The following is a 20,987-nucleotide window of genomic DNA, read 5'->3' on the forward strand; positions in this document are numbered from 1 at the left end:
CCCTATATTATACTTTTACTGGAAATTGTATCTCTAGATCCAGTTAGCTATTTACATGCCATCAGGAGAAGAGGAGAAGGATTTATGTATATATGTGATTGTGTGTTGTAATTTATCTCATAAGTCAATTTTATAATCTTCATAATGAATTGTTTTCTAAAATGATCTTTTTTTTTTCAGACCATGTGCGTTAAGTTCTGTTGTTTACACACAAGTGAACTTAATTTATAGATTTTATTTTATTTTATTTATTTTTTGTCCTGAATGATATTGTAGGGACAGATGTGGGACATTATATATCCTACCATAACCCACTGAAGGGACTGGGAGAGAGTGTAAACTGCAATATAAACTATAATCCATGCTGTGTTAGCAGTGCTCCAAAATGTATTCATCAAATGCAATGAATGTACCACACTAATGAAAGAAGTTGTTGATGTAGGAGGAGTGGGGGGTGTGAGGAGTGGGGTATATGGGAATCTCTTTTATGTTTTTTTTATGTTTTTTTATTTTTATGGAAGTATATCATTCATTCATGAACACCCATAAACAAGTTTATGGTAAAGATCGTGTACGTACAAAATAAACATACATAACATCACACAGGGGTCTCATACATCACCCATCCATCAACACTTTGCAATGTTGTAAAACATTTGTTATAAACTATGCAAGAGCATCCTCAAAATATTACTACCAACTATAGTCCTTATCTTACATTTGGTGTATTTTTCCCCAACCTACACTATTTGTTGTTTTTTTAAAATATATTTTTGTTACAGATGTTGTGAACTTGCAAAACTATCATACAGATGTGTGTATTTCCCATACAACACCACACCATGGTGGAACATTTGTTACAGATTATGAGATAATATCATCAGACTGTTACCAATCATGATCCATAGCATACATTTGGCATACACCCCCATTATCAACACAGTACAGCTTTGGCATTGATGCGAGAATATTATAGTATTGCTGTTAACCACAGTCTATAGGTCACACCAATTGTAGTTTTCCCATGCTTCTCCATATTCTCATCACCCTGCAATAGTGATGCACATCTGCTCTAGCTCACAGAAGGACAAATGTAACATTTTGTGTGATCTATTTGTCTTTAAAATGATCTTGTTAATTAGCAGAACATTCAGTACTAAAGTGTTTTAATGTATTTGTGATCTTGGTATACACACAAAACTGTCATCAATTAGATAATATCAGGCTAATATGTCTTTTCCAAATAGTATTTTGGGAGGCATCTTTACCAATATGTTTTTTTTACTTAGAGAAATTTTAGGTTTACAGAAATATCATGCATCAAGTACAGAGTTCCCATATATCCTCCTTTGCATACACACAGATTTCCGTATTATTAACACTTTACATTAGTGTGGTACAAACAGTACTTTGGTTTTTAACATGACGTAAACTGTCATGAGATGAAAGACTTTATAAGAACTCAAATATAAGGCAACACCTTTTTTAATGGACATTTTTAGGAAAAATTTTGCCTTATATTTAGGAATAGAAACTACTTAGCTATATTATAGATTTGAAACTCGTTTAAAAGGTAGTCATTTAATGCTTTTAATTATGAAAAGCACAGTATATGATACTTTTTCTTGTTATATATACCTCATTTATTGGATGAATAGTTGCATTTCCTGTTTGATATCTTGTTTACTGTCCTTAATTTTCTCTACTTAGATCCCTTTGATTTGAATCATAATCTTGGAGCAGGGTTATCAAGAAAAAGTAAGTTCCTTTGTCTATAAATTTTAATGAGCTCTTTTCTCTTTAATCCATCTAATTGAGCTCTTACTCTTTTCTCCTAGTGACAAATTTTATAATGAAAGCTTTTATCAATGGTAGGCGAGTATTTGGTATTCCAGTCAAAGGATTCCCAAAGGACTACCCCTCAAAAATGGTAAGTGTCTGTTGGAAAAACCCCCCAAAAAAGAAACAAGTCTAAAAGCCTTTGTTAATCACCTAATTTGTGCACATTACCTCAGTAATGACAAAAAATAATCTGAAAGTCTGGTGTGCCTAGTGAAGATAAATGATACAATACAAAATAATTCTTAAATACCTTTTTTTAACTTCCCTGTTTTGGGGCCATGAATCAGGAAAATGGGAAGAAATAGCAAGAAGTGTCCTTATGTGGGAAAATGAATAATTTTGCTGCCTCTGCCTCTGCTTTTCCTTGGCACAACAGAGTAGGTAGCATTGCTGTTCCACCAAAATTCAGCTTCCTACTGGCCTCAGCCAAACGTAGTTTGTACATTTGCAAGGACATCCTCCATTTCCCTCATAATGGCAAAGCAGATGAAGTCTAGATTTGTTTCTTGGTTTTTTTGTTTGTTTTTTTTTTGTAGTCCTCTTGCAAAATAAAATGAATCCCCTTAGCAAGGTTAGGAGAGTGACAGTGCTCCCATGATAGAGAACTGTCTCTTTTGCTATACTAAATAGTCCTGTTTCTAAGGAACTGTATTCACTGAAAAAATTAAAATTGTGTTATAAAAATGTGTATTTCAAAAAGTGTATTTCAGAGAGAGAAAAAAGGGTTAAGGACTATAGGGCTTCATGTTTTGAAGGTTTTTTTTCACCATGCATCAAGACTTTTTAAAGAATTTTAAGTGTAAAGGTGAATAGGCATATTCAGCATTTGATTACATATGTACATCTAGTTCTTGTGGTCTTTGCCAATGCTTCTGAAACTTGTTTATACAAATTACTTGTGATCTTGTTAAAATGCAGATTCTGTTTATGTATTTCTGGGGTCCAAGATTCTCCATTTCCAACAAGCTTCTAGTTCATGCAGATTGCTACTTAATTTAAGTAGCAAAAGGGCTAGAGTCCAGCCCATTGTCTTTCTTTTATTTTTCCTTCAGAATCCATGGCAAAACAAATATTTTTTCTTTTAATCCGTATAATCTGAGTAATGCAAGTTGAGTCCCTCAACTCATCCGATATAAAACCTTTTCATTTTATGAGAAGACAAACCTTTCACCTTTCCTCACCTCACTTAAAAGTCCTAGGGAAACTGATTTATTTCAAGTGTTCTTTTTAAAAAAGTTACCTTCAGGGTTAGAGTTAAACAGCGCTTTGAATGATTAAAAGAAATGAGCAAAAATGGATTTAGATAAAACTATCCTGAACCAAACTTTTAATGGCCTTAGATTTTAATAAACAGTAATGATATGTTGAAGTTGAGATGTAAGATCCCTTTTTGATAGATATGGTTTCTTTGTTTTGATCTCACGTTAATAGTTCAGACTTTTATATATTCTTCTAGGAGTATTTTTTTGATCCAGACGTACTGACTGAAGGAGAGCTGGCCCCAAATGACAGATGTTGCCGAATTTGTGGGAAAATTGGACACTTCATGAAGGACTGTCCTATGAGAAGAAAGTAAGTAAATATTCAAAAAAGGATGGTTTTGCTTTAATTCTCTCTTAATGTTCCAGTTTTTAAATGAGGTCCTATTGTAACAAAGGAAATAAACTTATATGAAGGCCAGCATTTTTTCAGATATATTTAAGATTTTTTTAAATAAAGCGAAGTGATTTCAAACATGGCTTTAAGTAGAGTTACTTATTTGACTCAGATGTACAGGTGACTGTCTTGTTAAATTATTTTTTTCCCTTTGGCATCTTCTGTTGCTCCTTAACTCCTATATATGGAGTTGTCTTCATATTTTTGTTAGATTTCCCTTTAGATTTTTCCTCCTTGCTTTCTGTCTTCTACAGAGTGAGGCGACGGCGAGATCAGGAAGATATCCCAAACCAAAGATATCCTGAGAACAAAGAAAAAAGAAGTAAAGAGGACAAGGAACTTCAAAACAAGTACACAGAAAGGGCAGTATCAACAAGGGAAGAAAAGCCCCTGCAGTCCATACCTCAGAAAGCCAAGCCAGTGAGAGCAGCTGTTGACCTGGGAAGAGAGAAAATTCTCAGGCCACCAATGGAAAAGTGGAAGAGACAGGATGACAGAGACTTAAGAGAAAAACGTTGTTTTATTTGTGGAAGAGAAGGGCACATTAAAAAAGAATGCCCCCAGTTTAAAGGCTCCTCAGGTATGGACACCAGCCACTCCTTCGTGTTTGCACTAACATCTTACATCTTAAGAGAAATCTCTTTTTAGATTTCTTTGCTATTTCAATATGTTTATTTCTTTAACAAATATATCAATTCCAGAAAAGTAGATTTTGTTTTTTAAGAAAGCAAATTCCACCCCCACCCCCTCCTTTAATTCTTATCCTCTGTGTATCCTAAACACTGAGTCCTGGTTTTGTATAGTGTCATGGAAAGTCATTTGGTTGACATTTCTAAGATTACCCTGAAAAAAAAAGTTCCCTAGCCACCCCCATTACCTAAAATACTATAGCCTGAGTGATCAGAAAACAAGCTACAGCTTGAGCTTTACTATTAGGTGTTTTTCTGGATGTATGAAAAGTTAGTAGCTTAAATTCTCTCGGGATACATTCTATGTATGCAGGTGAGCCAGTTAAATTTTTCTTTAAGTACACACATGAATAGAAAAGGGAATAGAAAGAAATATATTGCATTATTTAAGAGTGGTTATATCTGCAGGGAGAATTAATGGAGGATTTAATCTGTAATTTTTCATCATTTTAATAATGTTTCACAGTGAGTATGATTATTCTTATAATGAAGAAAAATATAATTGTTAAGTAGCTCGAAATCATCCTCAGATCTGCCCCTTTGAGTTATTGGGTATCAATTGAACTATTAAATGGATAAAATATTCTTTGTGGGGATCTTTTTAACAAACTATTAAAAGTAATAATTTCTTAAGTGTAAATAATCGGTTATGATTTATAAAGCAGTTTGCACACTCTCACTTTGTTTCTCAGAACAGATTTGTGAGAGTGGATGAAATTGATAAGCACAGAAACTAATCACTGGAAAGTAATTAATTTGATTCTTTATAGAAATCCAAGATTGATCTAGGTAGTAACCCTATTGCTATCTACAATTGTATATGTTTGTAGAAAATAATTAAAAAAAAAAAAAAATCAGTACTGCTTGACAATTTCCCTAAAAATTCTCGCTCCAATTTTTATTGTTTTTGGGGCAATAATACTTCTGTTCCATTTTATTATATTATATTCAGCAAGATAGTGAATCTTCTTTTAAGGCAAGATTTTTATGTCACTCATCTTTTTTTTTTAAAGGAGCTTTATATGGAAAGAAATATATTTTTAAAAATCTTTAATTATTGTTTTTAAAATAGGACTTAAACAATTATGGAAGATATAGTTTTGGCTCTAGCATACAAGGCTGAAATAAGTCTTGCCCTACTTCTGAGGAACTCAGGCAAATTCAGGTTTTTTTGCCTGGACCTAGGACATATGCCAGAGTAAATAATTTTCTTTAATGATCATAAGAGGGAAATGTATTTAAAAGAAATTAAAATAACAATAATTAACATTCATTGAGCATTTACTATGGGTCAGGCACTATTTCAAGCATTTTACATGGATTGTCTCATTTAATTTTTACAACAGCACCATCCAATGTGGTATTATTAATATCCCCAAGTTACAGATGAGGAAACCATAAGTGTATATGTAAGATTTAATACAGTTTTAAGAAAATTAATTTTGCAGGCTACCCGTCATGACAACTCAGGGTCTGTTTACTAATATAATGAAGCAAATCATCATTGTACTCCTAGTACAACCGATTGGTAAGGGAATGCCTGTATATTCCCCCAGCTTTCATAGATTTCTTTTTCTTCCTAATAGCAATTTTAAGTTGTTTACTAATAGAGTTCTCAAAATAGAGTAGTAGTTCTGATACGAAGAGGGGTCAGTAGCAAATCAAAAAAAAAGATAGGATGTCTGGGGATGAGACAGATTACATTATCAAACCTGAGGAGAAACACTCAGTATAGTCTTGGTTTCTTTAGAATGTAATATTTACACATAAAGTTAAATAGTCATCATTTCCAAAAGAAAGTGAAGGTAGAAGTAGGAATAGAGTATGATGAATTTCCTTCAGTAGCAAGTAATTAGAAACAATCAGCTGCTTCTCCCTGTCTAAAAATTATGTTCTTCTTGTTTCTTCAAAAAAATTACCTTGTCTACACAATTTATTGAGGGAGCTTCAGTCATATTATCAAGAAATCCTTATGGAAAGCTTGAAAATAGGGGTACTGCTTTCAATTTAAACTAGGAAAAAAAGTGCTAATTTCTTTCTTTAGGTATATCTAAATCAGATTGTGTATTTGGATCCCTTTCTTCACCTAGCCCTTTGAGACCAACTGGCACGTGCGTTCAGGTAAATCTAGCTCCAGACTCAAAAGGCAGCCTTTCCACCATGTTTTGATTCAGTAAACACTCAGTGCTAGAAGCTCTGTATCAGGGTCTCAGTGATGCTGGGCAGCCTGGCCTTGCCTGCCTGCCTTCCTTCCTTCTGACTAACCCTCGTAATCCCTTCGCTCTGCCCTCATTGTGGGTGTCGTGAGGCTTGCTGTGAGCTGGATGGCAGGGTGTTGCTTACATATTCCTGCATATGTGTCTTCCTTGTCAGTTAACTTGCAAAATTCTGCCACCCACATTCCTAATTTTAGTTCTCCTTCCTGGATATGGTTACAGTTTTAAGGCTGTTTTCAGATGCTATTCTTTTCAATTTTATAAACCAGTCTATTTCATTTTTTAGGCAGTGCTTTTTCATGAAGACAAAAAGAAACAAAAAACACCAATATTTTTGAGTCCCCAGTCAGGTATGTGGGTTTAAAAAAACAAATGTGTTGTTATTTTACTTACTGCATAGTTTGCCACATGCCTTTTGAGGTGTACTACCTTTGTAAATGTTTCTTAACAGGAATTGAACATCAGAGTCATTTAAGGAACCTTTAAAACTGTAGTTGTCCTCCCCAGCTCTCTCCCCCTTAATTTTTAAAATTTGATTCTTAAGTGGTTAGGTTTGGGCCTTCGTATTTTAAAATGTTCCAGGTGAATCTTACACCACCCCTGAGCAAAAACTAGAGTTTTCAGTTACTTGTTTCTCATACATGCTATTTGTTTCTGCTTTGAAATTGCCATTGCTTTAACAGCAAAGTAAGTAAGGAAAAGAAGTAATTGTTAACCTGAGCTCCACTCTTTATCTCTCTGGTGCTTCATTCATTTATTCATTCATACACCCAACCTGCTCAGTACCAGGCACTCAAGACACTCAGGGTATAGCAGTGGACAAGCAAAGCCCCTTTTCTCCTTTACTCTATATTCTTGTCAGAGGTGGTAGACAATAAAGAATTACATAAATAGTATTCCAGGTGGTGATAGGTGGCAAGAAGAAATACAAACCAGGGAAGGGATAGGGACATTGCCTCTCTGATAAAAGTAACATTGAAGCAAATAATTGAAATTTAGGAGCAAGTCAAAGGGAATTGGAATTAGACTCTTCTGTCCTGAGCTAAAGATACTATTTGTCCTTTCACATCACTGAGTTTAGTTTGGCAGGAGTAAAGAAGAATGAGCAAGAGGAAGAGACATTGGAGGTGGTCAGCAGCAGGAGGTGCTACCATTAGTAGAAGAAATAGGGCCTGGATTTTTCTGAATTGGGAAGCCATTTGAGGGGTTTCAGCAGAGGAAAGGTGTTATCTGAATCCTGTTTTGAAAGGATAGAGTTATAGCTGTTTGTGGAGGCAAGGGTGGAAACTCAGAAACTGATCAGGAGGGTATTGCAGTAGTTGAGAAACAAGACCATGATGGTTTAGACTTGGGTGGAATCGGTTGAGAAGGTGACTCAAGTTCTGGATATTTTAAAAGATATTTTTGGATGGGAAAGTATGAGAAAGAACTGCGTCAGAGATGACACTACAGTTTTTGGCCCAAGCAACTAGAAGAATGGGGAAGACTCAGGAAGGAATGGATTTGGAGAAGAAATAGCGTTCAGTTTTAGAGATGGTCATTTTAAGTCACCTATTAGGTATTGAGGTGGAGCTGTCGAGTATAGCTCAATATACAAGTTGGATATACAAGCCTGGGGCTCAGTGAACAGGTTCAGAGCACGGATAGAAATATAGGTATTATCATATAGAGAGTTTTTGAAGCTCTGCGTCCAGATGAGATCCTCTAGGAAGTGGATGCAGATAGAAAAACAGAAGAGAGAGAAAAAGTGATCAGCGTGGTAGGAGAAGAACCAAGAGAATTGGGTTCTGGTATCAAAGCAGAGGCATTGATCATTTGGATTACTGTGTACAGGTCCGTTGAGATGTATTCTGAGAACTAAGCATGGGATATGACAGTGTTCCAAAGTCCTGGTGACTTTGGAAAATGCTATTTCTTTGGAGTAGACAGAAGAAAACCTGATTGCAGTGAGTCCAAGAAACACTTAGAAAAGGAATTGTGACTGCTTAACCTCAGCTGTGGGTACAAAGCAAGCATCGTGGCCCCCATGCACACCAGGCCTATGGGAAGAAGCTAAAAAGGAACAGCATCTGAATCAGGAGAGGTGTGTGTGTCTTTGTCTTTATTTTTTTCAGGAGTACTTTCGATTCTTGAAAGGGAAGGGAGAAAATTGAGGGGGAAAAAACAAAGTCATTTTAACATACTGAGTAACTTTTCCAGCATTCTTTAGGAAGAAGGAATGAAATTATAAAGCATTATGCAAACCTTTGGCTTGAAAGCACGTTTAGTAACTTTGCTTCAGCTTTGCCTTGTTTAGTAAAAATCAGTTAAAGGTGGGAAACTATATAAGCCAGGGGGTTCTTAAACTTTTTTGTCCCATGGACGCCTTTGCCAGTTAGGTGAAAAACATGGACCCCTTACTAAGTCGACTATACTGTGTATTATTTAATAAATATATCACACCTACACCAACCCGTTTCCACAAGAATAATGCTTTTTTTTTTATTTCATTTCAAACTCCTGGAACCCTTGCTAAGAACCCCTGATATAAGCAAATAGAGTATTTTATTGTTTCTAAGAAAAATTAAGTTTTTGAAATTTTAAAACTTATTTGGTATGACCTGACATTTATGTAAGAAGTAAAACAACATGCATATTTTATGCTTATCTTTTGCATATTGTATCTTATAGCTAATGAGTAAACAATGTTTTTAGATTATAGAGATGCCTAATTAGTTACAGGGTATAAAGAGTTTTAGCTGTTCTGTTTCTATCATTTGTCAGTTATTGAAAAATAGTCCTACAGTCACAGCAGCCTCTCAAATCCCACATAACTCTTCCTTGGTTTCACTAGCCCAATCTGTAATAAGCAAAGTCACAGTGGTCCCATTCTGGGAAAGCTAAGAAGGTTCTAGGCTTAGGAGTATTTGTTTATCTCTATTTTGAATGTTAACAGTAGAAAATAAATGAAACCATTAAGTTATTTAAATAATAAGTTTCTGTCAGTACCAAGATAAATAAGCTCCAGTATATATAACATGTGAGTTTTTGATATGTGGGTTGTATAGGTTTTGTTTGTGTGTATGTTTGTTTTTTAATGATTAAGGCAAACCTTTGAAGGGGTATTTAATCACTTCATAATTAAAATCTAAAAGAAATAGGGATAAATTGGTATGAGGAGTGAAGCCAGATGATTCAAAGAGAAAAGAATCTTCAAATAATTAGCACCCTTAACCAAAAGGTGAATAGTAGGACAGGAAGCGTAAAGAAGCAGGAAGTGGGAAAACCTGATAGCAGCTGTTCACTAGATAGGTTTTGTAATTTTTCTCAGTGGAATGCAAAGACTTAAAAATAAGGAAAGTTACCAGGGAAACCCCCAGCCAAAATCAGTTAGAAGTGAAATCAGAATGGGGTCTGCTGTGGGATAATTTGATTGAGAATGAGATTAACTATGAACGATGAAGAGACCGATGGACAGATTGCAACTAAGCAGATTCTGGACATGATGCTGACAGGTATAATTGTGTGGAAAGCAGACTCCACCGCAGTTTAGGGGAATTCTTCCCACAGATCCCTGAGAGTTTGAGGCTCACATAGCTACATATATAAACAAGCCAAAAGAGTATTATTTTTACAAGCTTCAGCCTTGAACAGATATTTTGAAAATATTTTATGTAGGAAAAGTCCCCATCCTTGCTTAGTTGAGATGTTCCTTTTACCAAGGATAAGGTAGCATAGTACTTAAGAACATGGGCTCTGCCTTGGCATAATTGCTAACTTTGTGATCTTGAACAATGTACTCATCCGCCGTATGCCTCAATTTCCTCATCTGTAAAAAGAGGATAACAATAATACCTGGTAGGGTTGGTAAAAAAAATCCATGTGAAAGCATTATATGCAGGTAGTGAGAGCAGAGAACAGAGGCAGTGATTACACTGACCTGTTATTCCTGCAGGGAATTCCAGCCAAGTCTCCAGTCTCCAGCAGTGTTCCTGCTAAAGATTGTACATGTCTTCAAAGTTGAATTTTAATACAATTTTGTAAGTTTAAAAAAATTGGGGGAAATACAGATGCTAGACATATGCATAGAAGTGGCATTATCAATTAACAGTAAGTTGGCATTTCTGTAATCATCTCCTGATTAAAAGGCCTTTTACATCTTTTGAGCAACTGAAAAATTTATAAACTTAATTTCCTACAGAAAAACTTTTTAACAATGTCTATTTTATATCATAAAGCATATAGACATGGTTAAAATCTACTCTTTTCAATAAATTCTTCAGGTAAGTATATGACAGCTGTTTGGACTGTCAGATTTTTATTATCCATGTCATTATAAATGTGAAATGTCTCAACTGTAAGTAATACTAAATGTCGCCAAAGCTCTTCCTTTACATAGTGATAAGCATGTCTGTGGCCCACTAGAGTTTCCCAAGGAAAACCTGATGGCCTGGATTGCCCCTGCTCTCGCCCATTAGCCGTGTTGACCAGAAGCAAGAGATTTTGCTTCTCTGAGCCCTCCAGAGGTCTCATTTACAAAATTGGGGGTAACACCATCTACCACATAGGACACTGAGGAGACTGAAGCAGTTAGCCCATAGAAGGCACTTGGTCACGTTCTCTTTCCTCTCCTGAAACCTGCCTCCATTACTTTCCACTTGGCTGCATGTAGTTCTTAACTTCCAAACTAGATAGTAGTAAATAGATAATTCCATGAACCTCCCTGCTCTTCACTGTTACCTGCCTTCCAACCCCCTGCCGCTGACACAGTGCCATAGATATTCAGTACATTTTATTGATTAGAGGTGTACTTACTTCAAAGGAGTAAAGAGGACAAAGTAGAATAGTCAAGAATAAGAGCTTTAGAGTCAGAAATACATTCTTCAATTTGAAATCCAACCCCACCATTTACTAGCTAGCTATATGACCTCTGCCAAGTTATTTCTCTGTGCCTCAGCTTCCTTATCTGTAAGACTCTTATAAGAATTCATATATGTAAAGCACTTAACAGCATCTGGCACGTATTACTTTAAATTCTCTCTATTCTTAGTTGCTGTAGTTAGCATAAAGTCTCAAAGCTTGCTGTGATTTATCTCTTCTAACATAGGACTGATACATAACGGAAATTTTTAGCAAAACGAGTATATAGAGATTTGCACTACCATAGTCATAACAAATTTTTATGCATAAAATTAATTATTCTGGTTTACATATAGCAATTTATTGTCTGAGAATCTCAAAAAACTTTTTTCCATTAATTTTACTTTCTGAAGAAAATTAGTTTAAAAAAAAAACCTCATTTCTTGATTTACTCAGATTAAAATAATCTGATAGTTTAAAGTCTTAAATATTAGAGATGCTGTAACAGGTTGTGGATATCTTGGCTCTCATGATGGTATATACTTAAAAATGTTATCCTCAACCAGAATTGAAATGCATACTTATTTTTTTTAAAAAAGGTACAGTGGTCTTTATGATAATAAATTAAAACTAGGAATAACTTCTAACTATATGGCAAGATCTCATTGTCAGTGAATACAGATTTTTTTTTTTTTTGAGGTACCAAGGGCCGGGGATTGAACCCAGGACCTCATATGTGGGAAGCTGGCACCCAACTGCTTGAGCCATATCTGCTCCCAGGTTATTTCTATTTTATAACTTTCTTTATAATCCAGTACATGGATATGATCAATCCTTTCTAATGGACACTTAGGCTGTTTTCAAAATTTGATATATCAGGTATCTTCAAATTGTTTTGCTTGCATAGTCTCACCCCAAGTTTTGAAAGTCCATATAAAGTATCAAAGTATAAACATTTCTTCTGAATGCAGTTTTTACAATTAGAATATATACTTGAACAAAACAAATGGGTTATACATTTTTATTAAAAATTATTTTTTATGTTTACTTAAAATCACTCATTTAATTAGATGGAATTTTCCCCCCATGCATTCATATATCTAGGTGAATAGTAATTATTGCATGGGTGAAACAGTAGAGGACAAACACTTTCATTTCTTTTCCTAATCTTTTTGTTTTTATAGTTGGCAAACATTGAGAAATCTCAGTGGTCTTTATGATAGCCTTTTTTTAAAAAAGATATTATTTATTTATTCTCACCCCTGCCCCCCATTGTTTGAGGTTGCTATGTGCTCTCTGTGCCTGCTTATCTTTTCTGAACTGAACCTGGAACCTCCTATATAGGAGAGAGATGCTCAATTGCTTGAGCCACCTCAGCTCCCTGGTTTGTTATATTTCTTTGTCTTTCCTCTTTGTGTCTCTTTGTTGCATCATCTTCTTGTGTCAGCTCGCCACACCTGCCCATCACACCAGCTCGCCTTCTCCAGGAGGCACCAGAAACTAAACCCCGGACCTCCCGTGCGGGAGGTAGAGGTCCAGTTGCTTGAGCCACATCCACTTCCCAATAGTTGTTTAAACAATAAAAATACCTTATTTTAACCGAGGGAATGAGAGATGTTATCTTAATTCCTTTTTAATTACATGACCAAAAATCGCAGTTTGGTTGGTATCATCAAATATTGTGATGATCATCAGCTATCAGTGTGCTTTCATGGAAGCTAAAAATTTGGATTTTTATTAAAAGCATTCAGATTACCAGCATTTTGTTTACCTACTCCCAGGGCAATGCACCACAGTAAGATTTGGATGGGTAGGAGATAAGCCTTTCTTTCATAAAGTAGAATAATTGTAAAAGTGGAGTTGGAAACTGGTATGATTTCTGAGAGTGTGCCCACATCCTTGACTACAAAGGTATTTTTTGACCTATTAGTTTTAAGAAAGAGTCCATGTAGAAGTTGGGGGAGCTGGAAATGTACTCTCAAACTCTTCTTGCCCACCTACCCTGTCTGGTAAGCTCAGTGATACGTGTACCCAAGTTTAAAGACCACTGTTTATATAACACACCTAATGAATAGTATCATATTTGCCTAATTCTTAAAGATAAATTCCCAGTTATGATAATGATAAGTTAAAGAGTTTGCATATTTTGACAGTGACGCCAAAAGGTTATGATTGCTGACAATCCAAGTCGATGACAACCTGTTTTTCTATATGCTTACTATCATTAGACGGGTCCTTTTAAAAGTTTGCTAGTGTTTGGAATTTCTATGATTACCATTGAATTCCAACATTTTTCAAGTGTTTTCATTTGCATTTCTTCCTGTTTATATCTTTGGCCCAGTTTGTATATTAATCTTTGTTCTTAGAATTCTTTCTACATAGGAATAGTCATGCTTATGGTACAAAATCCCTCACCTCCCTTCAAGTTTATTATTCATTCAACATCATTTATGATGTATTTTGCCTTACTAATGTTTGTTTTAGTAGTTTAATCTAGCAGACTTTGGGGGAATTTTGTAAATCACATGTTCTTCCCCTGCATTATATAAAAGTTGATTCATATTCTATTTCTAATACTTTTATTTCTTACATGCAAATATTTTATATGAAATTTCTTCAGGTACAATAAGTTTTTGATGTTTTTATATAGGACATTTCCTGTTTAAGTATATATATAAATAAGACAATTAGTATTCTTAGAAGAGTAGTTTCTTAACATTGGCTTTGAGAAAACTATAAAAAGATAGTAATAATATAGCAATAATTTATCTTCTTCTAGAGAATTGGCATTGTTTTTTCACATTTTCTTAAAAAAAAATTTTTTATTTTTAATAAGAGCTCACAAAGCTGGTAGAAATTGCCTTTTGACTGCCATCCCCAGGCTCATTCCCCTCTGTCATATCCCCCTCTACCCTAAAGGCATCTACTAGTCTGAATTTACGTATCTTTCCAGTTCTTTTTCTAAAACCCTTATATATGTATCCCTTAACATATTTATCCTTGGTGAATTTCTAAATTTAAATGACACCCTACTGAATAATAAGAATGTTCCACAACATGCTTTTTCATGTCTATTTAACAAAATCTTTTTGGAATTTATGTATGTTACAGTATATTGATATAGTTTGTTTCTTTTACATTATTCTATAGTATGAGTACGTTTGTCCATTATCTCATACATGAGCATGTAGGTTGTATCTGATTTTTATGCTGTTGGAAATAGTGCTATGGAAAACATCATTGTGTAACTCTTGAGGAAGTGTGAGAGATTCTTAGGGTTTGTGTATCTAGATTTCACATTGTTAGGTCATAGCATATGTATATTTTCAGTTTTGTTAGATGCTGTTAAATTCTCCTTTTTGACTGAAACACTTGCCACATACACCAGCAGTAGTGTACGGGTTCATATTTCCACACATCCTTGCAAATACTTGATTTTGTCAAACTTTTCATTTTTGCAAATATGATAGGTGTTTTTCTGGCTAACGTGTATTTTGACTCTGGTGATGCCGAGTACATTTTTCTGTGTTTTTGGCCAGAGTTCCTCTTCTGTGACTTGCTATTCAAATAATTAGCTCAGTTTCCTGTTGCATTATTTTTTGCTTCTTAATTTGTAAGGATTCTTCATTTATTCTGAATATTCTCCTTTGTTATATACATATTCGAAATACTTCTCCAGTAAATGTCATCTTTCAACTTTTTGGTATTGGTTTGTTTTTGGGTTTGTTTTTTTTGCCGCTCCAGAGTTTTTAATTTTGAGATAATCAAATTATTGGTTTTTCATGATTAGTTTTCATGATCATGCAGCTCATGATTTAGGGTCACCTTTAAGAAGTCCTTTTCTAACCTGAGTTCATAAAGATAATCCATCTATATTTTCTTCCAATAGCTTTAAAGCTGTGTGTTTTCTGTTTAGATCTTTAATCCATCTGGATTTATATGTGTATTATGTTTGAAGTACAGGTCTAATCTTTTCCTCCCCAAATGAAAATTCTATTGTCAATACTTTGTGCAGTCCAGAATATCAAAGATGTGTGCCTATAGACAACAGCTCTTCTTTGATGTAGTATAATAGAGCGATGTTTCTTCTTAAATTATATTACTAATTTTTCAGTGTGAATTGATTACCTCAATGCTTTGCTTTGAACAGTGTGCTTTTGGGGCAGGGAGGAGGAAGAGTTTTTATTTACACACTTAATATATTTGCATTAGAAAATGTAGAAAATATAGTTAATAAAATGAAAATTAAAGCCATCTTTACTCCATTCTTACATTAACCACTGTAAGTTCTGGAGGCAAAGTCTTGGTTTTTTATATCAATGTCATAGTAATAAACATTTATTGAGTACTTTCTGTGTGCCAGGTACTGCTCCAGTTGCTTCACATGTATTCATTTAGTCTTCATAATAACTCCTCAAGGAGTTAGATATAATTATTGCCCCCATTTTACAGATAAGGAAATGAGGCCTCAAATATATAATCGATGGATTTTGTTTTTCATTTTCAGTTTTTATGAAAAGAGTATTCATGTGGTTTTATAACATGTTTTTTCCATGTTATTAATTATCCTTCTGTCCCTGCCTAGTGTTTCATTATGTGAATGTCCATAATAAGTCATATCACATGTGTTGAACATCTAAGTTTGTTAGCATATTTTATAAGTAAAGCATATGATGGTGTGCTTAGGAAACTTCCCTACTCCAAGAGTATATAAATACTACTTGTATTTTGGTGGTTTCACTTACATTTAGTTCTCTAATTCATTTGAAATTGAGTGGGGAGGGGAAGGGTATGGTGTTAGGAAAAAAATTAACTTTCCCTTCCCCACACCACAAAAAATTAGTTATTCAACATGCCAGTTATTAATCTATACTTTTCCCTATTAGTTTGAAATGCCACCTTTATCATATACTACTTTCTTATACATAATCTCTTGAGAATTTCTCAACTCTTCTGTTGATCTATTTGTTCAGACTCCAAAACCAAAATTTAATTGTTCTGTGGTATGGTTTTAATTCATAATCTTCATGCCTGTCCTTCTCCTGTAAATACAATAAATTTCTTTTTTTTCCCTTGATATCAGTGAGTTATTACTATAATGTCACTATCCATAGCTTCAAATCTGTAGAATAATGAATGATACAAGAGATTTATTTCTGGCCAAAGGGATTTTTTGCAATCTATTTATTCTCTTTGATTACTAATGTAAGCACTGATCTATGCAAAGAAGAGCCTTTGAAAAATTAGGTACGCCTGGCCCTCTGCATTAACATGGAAATAAGGAACATGAATATGTGGTTAAGCCACTCTAGCAGTTTGTCTCCATTTAAAAAGAATTTTGAGTAAGTTTATGTTTAATAGATCATGTTCTGTACATACTTTTTATATCTACCCTAATTACTTGATTCAAAACAAGTGACTAATTCTGGTGTGAAAAGTTTCTGTGAATAATTAACAATAAGAGGTAATTTTATAGCTTTTCAGATAAAGTGAGGCTTGTTTTATTTATGTTGGGTTTTGTTTTTTTCCCCCCTCCTCTAGGTAGCCTTTCCAGTAAATATATGACTCAGGGAAAAGCCTCACCGAAGAGGACCCAACAGGAATCATGAGGGAACGAAAATGAAGCATTCTAAATGGCCATTCAGGCATTCATATTCACTTTGAAAATTAGGTTCATTTCACAGGACACAGCAGCATAGATCAGGCTTCAACTTAATATTCAAGGAAAATGTCAGATTTTTTTTTCAATTTAATGAAATTGTTAATGAGGAAATAAAAATTTTAATATAGTCTTATTTCCCACAGATCCCCCTAGGTTTAAGGATTTTAATAGAAAGCCATGATGTATTTAAGCCAGATTAAAAAAAAAATGTAACTATGGGCCAGTATTCAGTGAATACAGTTTCATGGTTTTTAATTCTTTCAGGGTGCACTAAAAATTGTGCACTGATAAACCCCAAGTAAATTAACCCTTTTTTCCTTACAAATCCCTTTTTTGTTTTGAAGAGGGAAAATTATATTTATTGTTGTTTACTGAATCCTTGTGTGAAAGTGTATCAAATATGTGTGAACTGCTACTACTGTATTTACAATTTACAAGCATTATTTTATTGATATTTGTAGAAAAAGTGATAACGTGAACATGAGTACATATTTATGTGAGCCTTCAGTGATGAGCAGTGCCACTGCAGGGTTTTTTGGTTTTTTTTCCCTCTCTAATTTTAAGGAAGTTGGCATATTAATTACTTTGCTCATAAAAATGAAGTTAAGGGAACAAGTGGGCCTGTTTGCCACTAAAAACATTTTCAAAGGAAAAATGACAAAAAGTGCTTTTTACTTTTATGATACTTCAAAAATTAGGGTGGAGAACTTTTAAAAATCCCTGAAGATGATAAGAGGCTATCTCTGCTGATCATAAGCTTGGTTGGTATTGTTTTTGGTCTGACTCGAGCCCTCATGGAACTGTTTCTCTAACTCCACAACTCCTTCAGAAGTAGCAATGGTCAGAACTGTGCCTCAGTTTATCATTTTGAAATAAAATCAAAATTTCAACCTGTAATTTTATCAACATTATTTTCTAGTGAAAAAATCCTAAATTTCTTTAGGAAAATAGATCAAGGAGTAAGAACTGTCTAAATCTCCTTTTTGAATAGCGTGTACAGAGAGTTCTCTTTGACTGTGCTCATGCACTCATTGGTGTTTATAGATACCCACTAAGTGGCAAATTGTGGAAATGCACAAGGAAAAGGACCTGCAACAGACTTGGATGGATGAATACCTAGGGAAGAATGCAGAAGGTGCTTGCTGGGCAGGCATTCCCAGACAAAAGAGAGCTCAGAAAGAGCATATCTATGTACCCTTCTTTTAAAATTTCTTGAAGACGTTCCAGCTGAAGAACAATCATATCAAAATAAAGAATTTTAGAATTAGGAAGTTGTGGTAAAATTAGTGGGAAGCGGATGTGGCTCAGGCAGCAGCTCCTGCCTACCACATGGGAAGTTGCTGGTTTGGGTCCCAGTGCCTCCTGGAGGAGGCAGCGAGCTGGCGCAATGGGCAGGCACAGTAAGCTGACACAAGAGACACAAGAAGAAAAAACAATAAGAGACCCAACAAGGTGGGGAGTGGAGGCTCCCAGTGCCTCCTAAAGAAGACAGCAAGCTAACGCAATGGGCAGGCGGGGCGAGCTGACGCACCAAGATGATACAACAAGAGACATGGGAAAGAAAAAACAGATACAACAAAAAGCAGCAGAGGTGGCTGAAGTACTTAGGGACCTCCTTCCCACGTCAGAGGCCCTGGGTTCTGCTCCCAGTTCCGGCTAAAGAAACAAGGAAAACAAACAGACACAGCAAGTGAAAAGCAACAAGGGGGTGGGGAGAAATAAAATGAATCTTTAAAAAGCAAAAACAAAAAAATTAGTGATCTTTTATTACTCAGTGTAGATACAAACTCATGAATTACAAGTAAATTAAGAAACCTCAACTGAAACTTGGCTCTACAGGGCTTTTGTCAGCTACTTTTCTGATGTCTTCTTTCACCGTCACATGAAAGTCACCTTGCCTGACCATAAAATTGTCACACTTTTCTTTGGAAAGTCTGTTTATGCTGTTCTGTTGTCTGCTGGCATTAGAGAAGTGTGAGGCCAACCTAATTATTGTTCCATTGTAGGTCATATTTTCCTGCTTGGATGCTTCTGTGGTTTTTGTTTTTAATTCCATGTAGTTTAGAGAAAAGAAGCTGCCTTAATCTGGGCATATGTCTCCTCAGTGACTCTTTAACAGGGCTGGGGGTTGAACCCAGGACTCCGTATATGGGAAGCTGGCATTCAACCACTGAGCCATATCGGCATTTCTGAGTTGATCTACTTGTTTGCTTGTTCTTGTTTTTAGGAGACGCTGGGAACTGAACCCGGGACCTCCCATGTGGGAAGCAGGTGCTTAACCACTTGAGCCATTTCTGCTCCTTCCTCAGTGACACTTGTCTGAAACAAAAGTGAATCCAATTGTATCTCTCTACTTAAGAGAATTTTGTTTTTTGTTTTCAGTTTAAGTAAATCTTATTTTCTGAATTTTTTGTCTTTTTTATTCTATCTTTCCTTTTCTTCATGCTAGGAAAACCTCTCATGTTTAATATCCACATGACTAGAGCTATTCTGTGTTTCTAAAACAGATTTAGTCATTGCACTTCTAATTTTCTTGAATGTACCTCATCTACCTTCCTTGTCTTCTCATATTCTCTTTACTCTTATATTCTCTTTCTTTACATAGAAACCATATTTTCTTGTAATCTTTAGAGGACGTTAAAAGTTTCCTAAGTTTTATTCTGATTCCTGTAATAGTTTTTAGAGATGGACTTCCTCTTAATCTAACTAAAAATAATCTTCCCTTGCTCCTTTCCTCCCCAATGGTATTTTGACGTTCAGTGCTTCACCTTGGATCATTGACTAGTGTTTGCCAGCAGACCTGGTGAATTGTATGGCCCTGGATTCTTCACTTCTCTCATGTGGAGCTGGTCACTGCCCCTTCTCAGCTAGAGGACAGGTGCATCTATCTGCTCCATGCCAGGTCCAGTTCTTAGGGCGAAGCTATCTTTCAAGTGCAGATGACTTGTCTCCCATAACAAGCTTGACAAATGTTCACTACCAAGGTTCTTGTTTTCCTCTTTCTCTGGAACAAACAAAAGCTTAAAATCTTGTTTAAAGCAGTGGTCCAGTGGCTCCAATCTATACTTTCTTAATCTCTAGCTCATTGTGTACAGTATCAGCAATTTGAGATTGAAAAATCTTTTAAAAATATACTTAGATAACATGTTTATTTTTCATCTTGAAAATGTGTTTCACAAATGGCTTCCCTTTTAAAATAAGACAATTTCCTGAGTTAAAAAATATCTTGAGTAGGGAGTGGATGTGACTCAAGCAGTTGGACACCCACCTACCACATGGGAGGTCCTGGGCTGAGTTCTGGCACCTCTTAGAGAAGACAGGCAGAGCAAAACAACGAGCAAAAATGAGCAGATAACAAGAAAAATCAATGAGCAAAAACCGAACAGTACAGAAAAAAAAAAACCAAGGCGGGAGCAGGTGTGGCTCAAGCAGTTGGGCATCCACCTCCCACATGGACCATCCCAGGTTCAGTTCCTGATGCCTCTTAAGAAGAAACAGATAAGGAGCAAAAAAGAGTAAGCAACAGACCAGGGTGCCATCAGGCAGGGGGAGGATATATATCTTGGGTAGATAGGTCAATAGAGTTTATGATGTTGCAGGCAAAAAATGTCTAGAAGAGAACACAATTTAACTGTAAAGATGTGCTTGGTACCTTTTTGCTTTGAAAGCAGAGGTATTTGCACAGCTGGAGTCAAGAACTGAGCACACACTTCACTGAATGGAATTACCCTTTTTAGGTTTCTGGCTCTGATGGTTTTCTAGCTCTTCGTGTAGCAAGCTCCTTAACCTCTTGCCAGTTAAGCTTCCTTAACCTGCAAAATGGAGATCCCACCCACACTTTCATAGAGTGGTGAGAAGCAAGCAAGATATTATTAGAAAACACTTTTTAAAATGTTTACAGCTGTGAAACTAAATCCTGAAGCACAATATTGAGCATATTGATCCCGGCTATGTTAGTGGAAACCTAAAAGTTACAACTTGCAAATTAAAAAGCTTCCACACCCATCTCATTTCCACACCAAAGGACAGCTGCTGCTCTGAGATAAAGGAGCTCACATACTTTCTCTAGTCACCAAAACTTCT

General features: G+C 35.4%; 1 protein-coding gene across 10 annotated transcripts in view; it reads left to right on the plus strand.

Annotated features, from left to right (window-relative positions):
• The window catches only part of TUT7 (terminal uridylyl transferase 7), a 68,405-nt gene extending 50,604 nt beyond the window's left edge, over nucleotides 1-17,801 (plus strand). For 2 of the 10 annotated variants that reach the window (XM_058301565.2, XM_071216643.1), the window contains exons 23-30: nucleotides 1,711-1,758; nucleotides 1,839-1,930; nucleotides 3,299-3,414; nucleotides 3,753-4,078; nucleotides 6,232-6,308; nucleotides 6,690-6,753; nucleotides 11,942-12,022; nucleotides 16,784-17,801. In XM_058301565.2, the coding sequence (XP_058157548.1) occupies nucleotides 1,711-1,758; nucleotides 1,839-1,930; nucleotides 3,299-3,414; nucleotides 3,753-4,078; nucleotides 6,232-6,308; nucleotides 6,690-6,753; nucleotides 11,942-12,022; nucleotides 16,784-16,851 (872 nt within the window). In that variant the 3' untranslated portion in view covers nucleotides 16,852-17,801. Of the gene's footprint in view, nucleotides 1-1,710; nucleotides 1,759-1,838; nucleotides 1,931-3,298; nucleotides 3,415-3,752; nucleotides 4,079-6,231; nucleotides 6,309-6,689; nucleotides 6,754-8,236; nucleotides 8,400-11,941; nucleotides 12,023-16,783 lie in introns of those variants that run through there. The other 8 variants (XM_004461528.5, XM_071216646.1, XM_004461526.5 and 5 more) reach the window with 7 other exon arrangements.
• The last annotated feature ends 3,186 nt before the right edge of the window (nucleotides 17,802-20,987 follow it).

This window comes from Dasypus novemcinctus, chromosome 8 (genome assembly GCF_030445035.2).
Source record: "Dasypus novemcinctus isolate mDasNov1 chromosome 8, mDasNov1.1.hap2, whole genome shotgun sequence".
Lineage (NCBI taxonomy): Eukaryota > Metazoa > Chordata > Mammalia > Cingulata > Dasypodidae > Dasypus > Dasypus novemcinctus.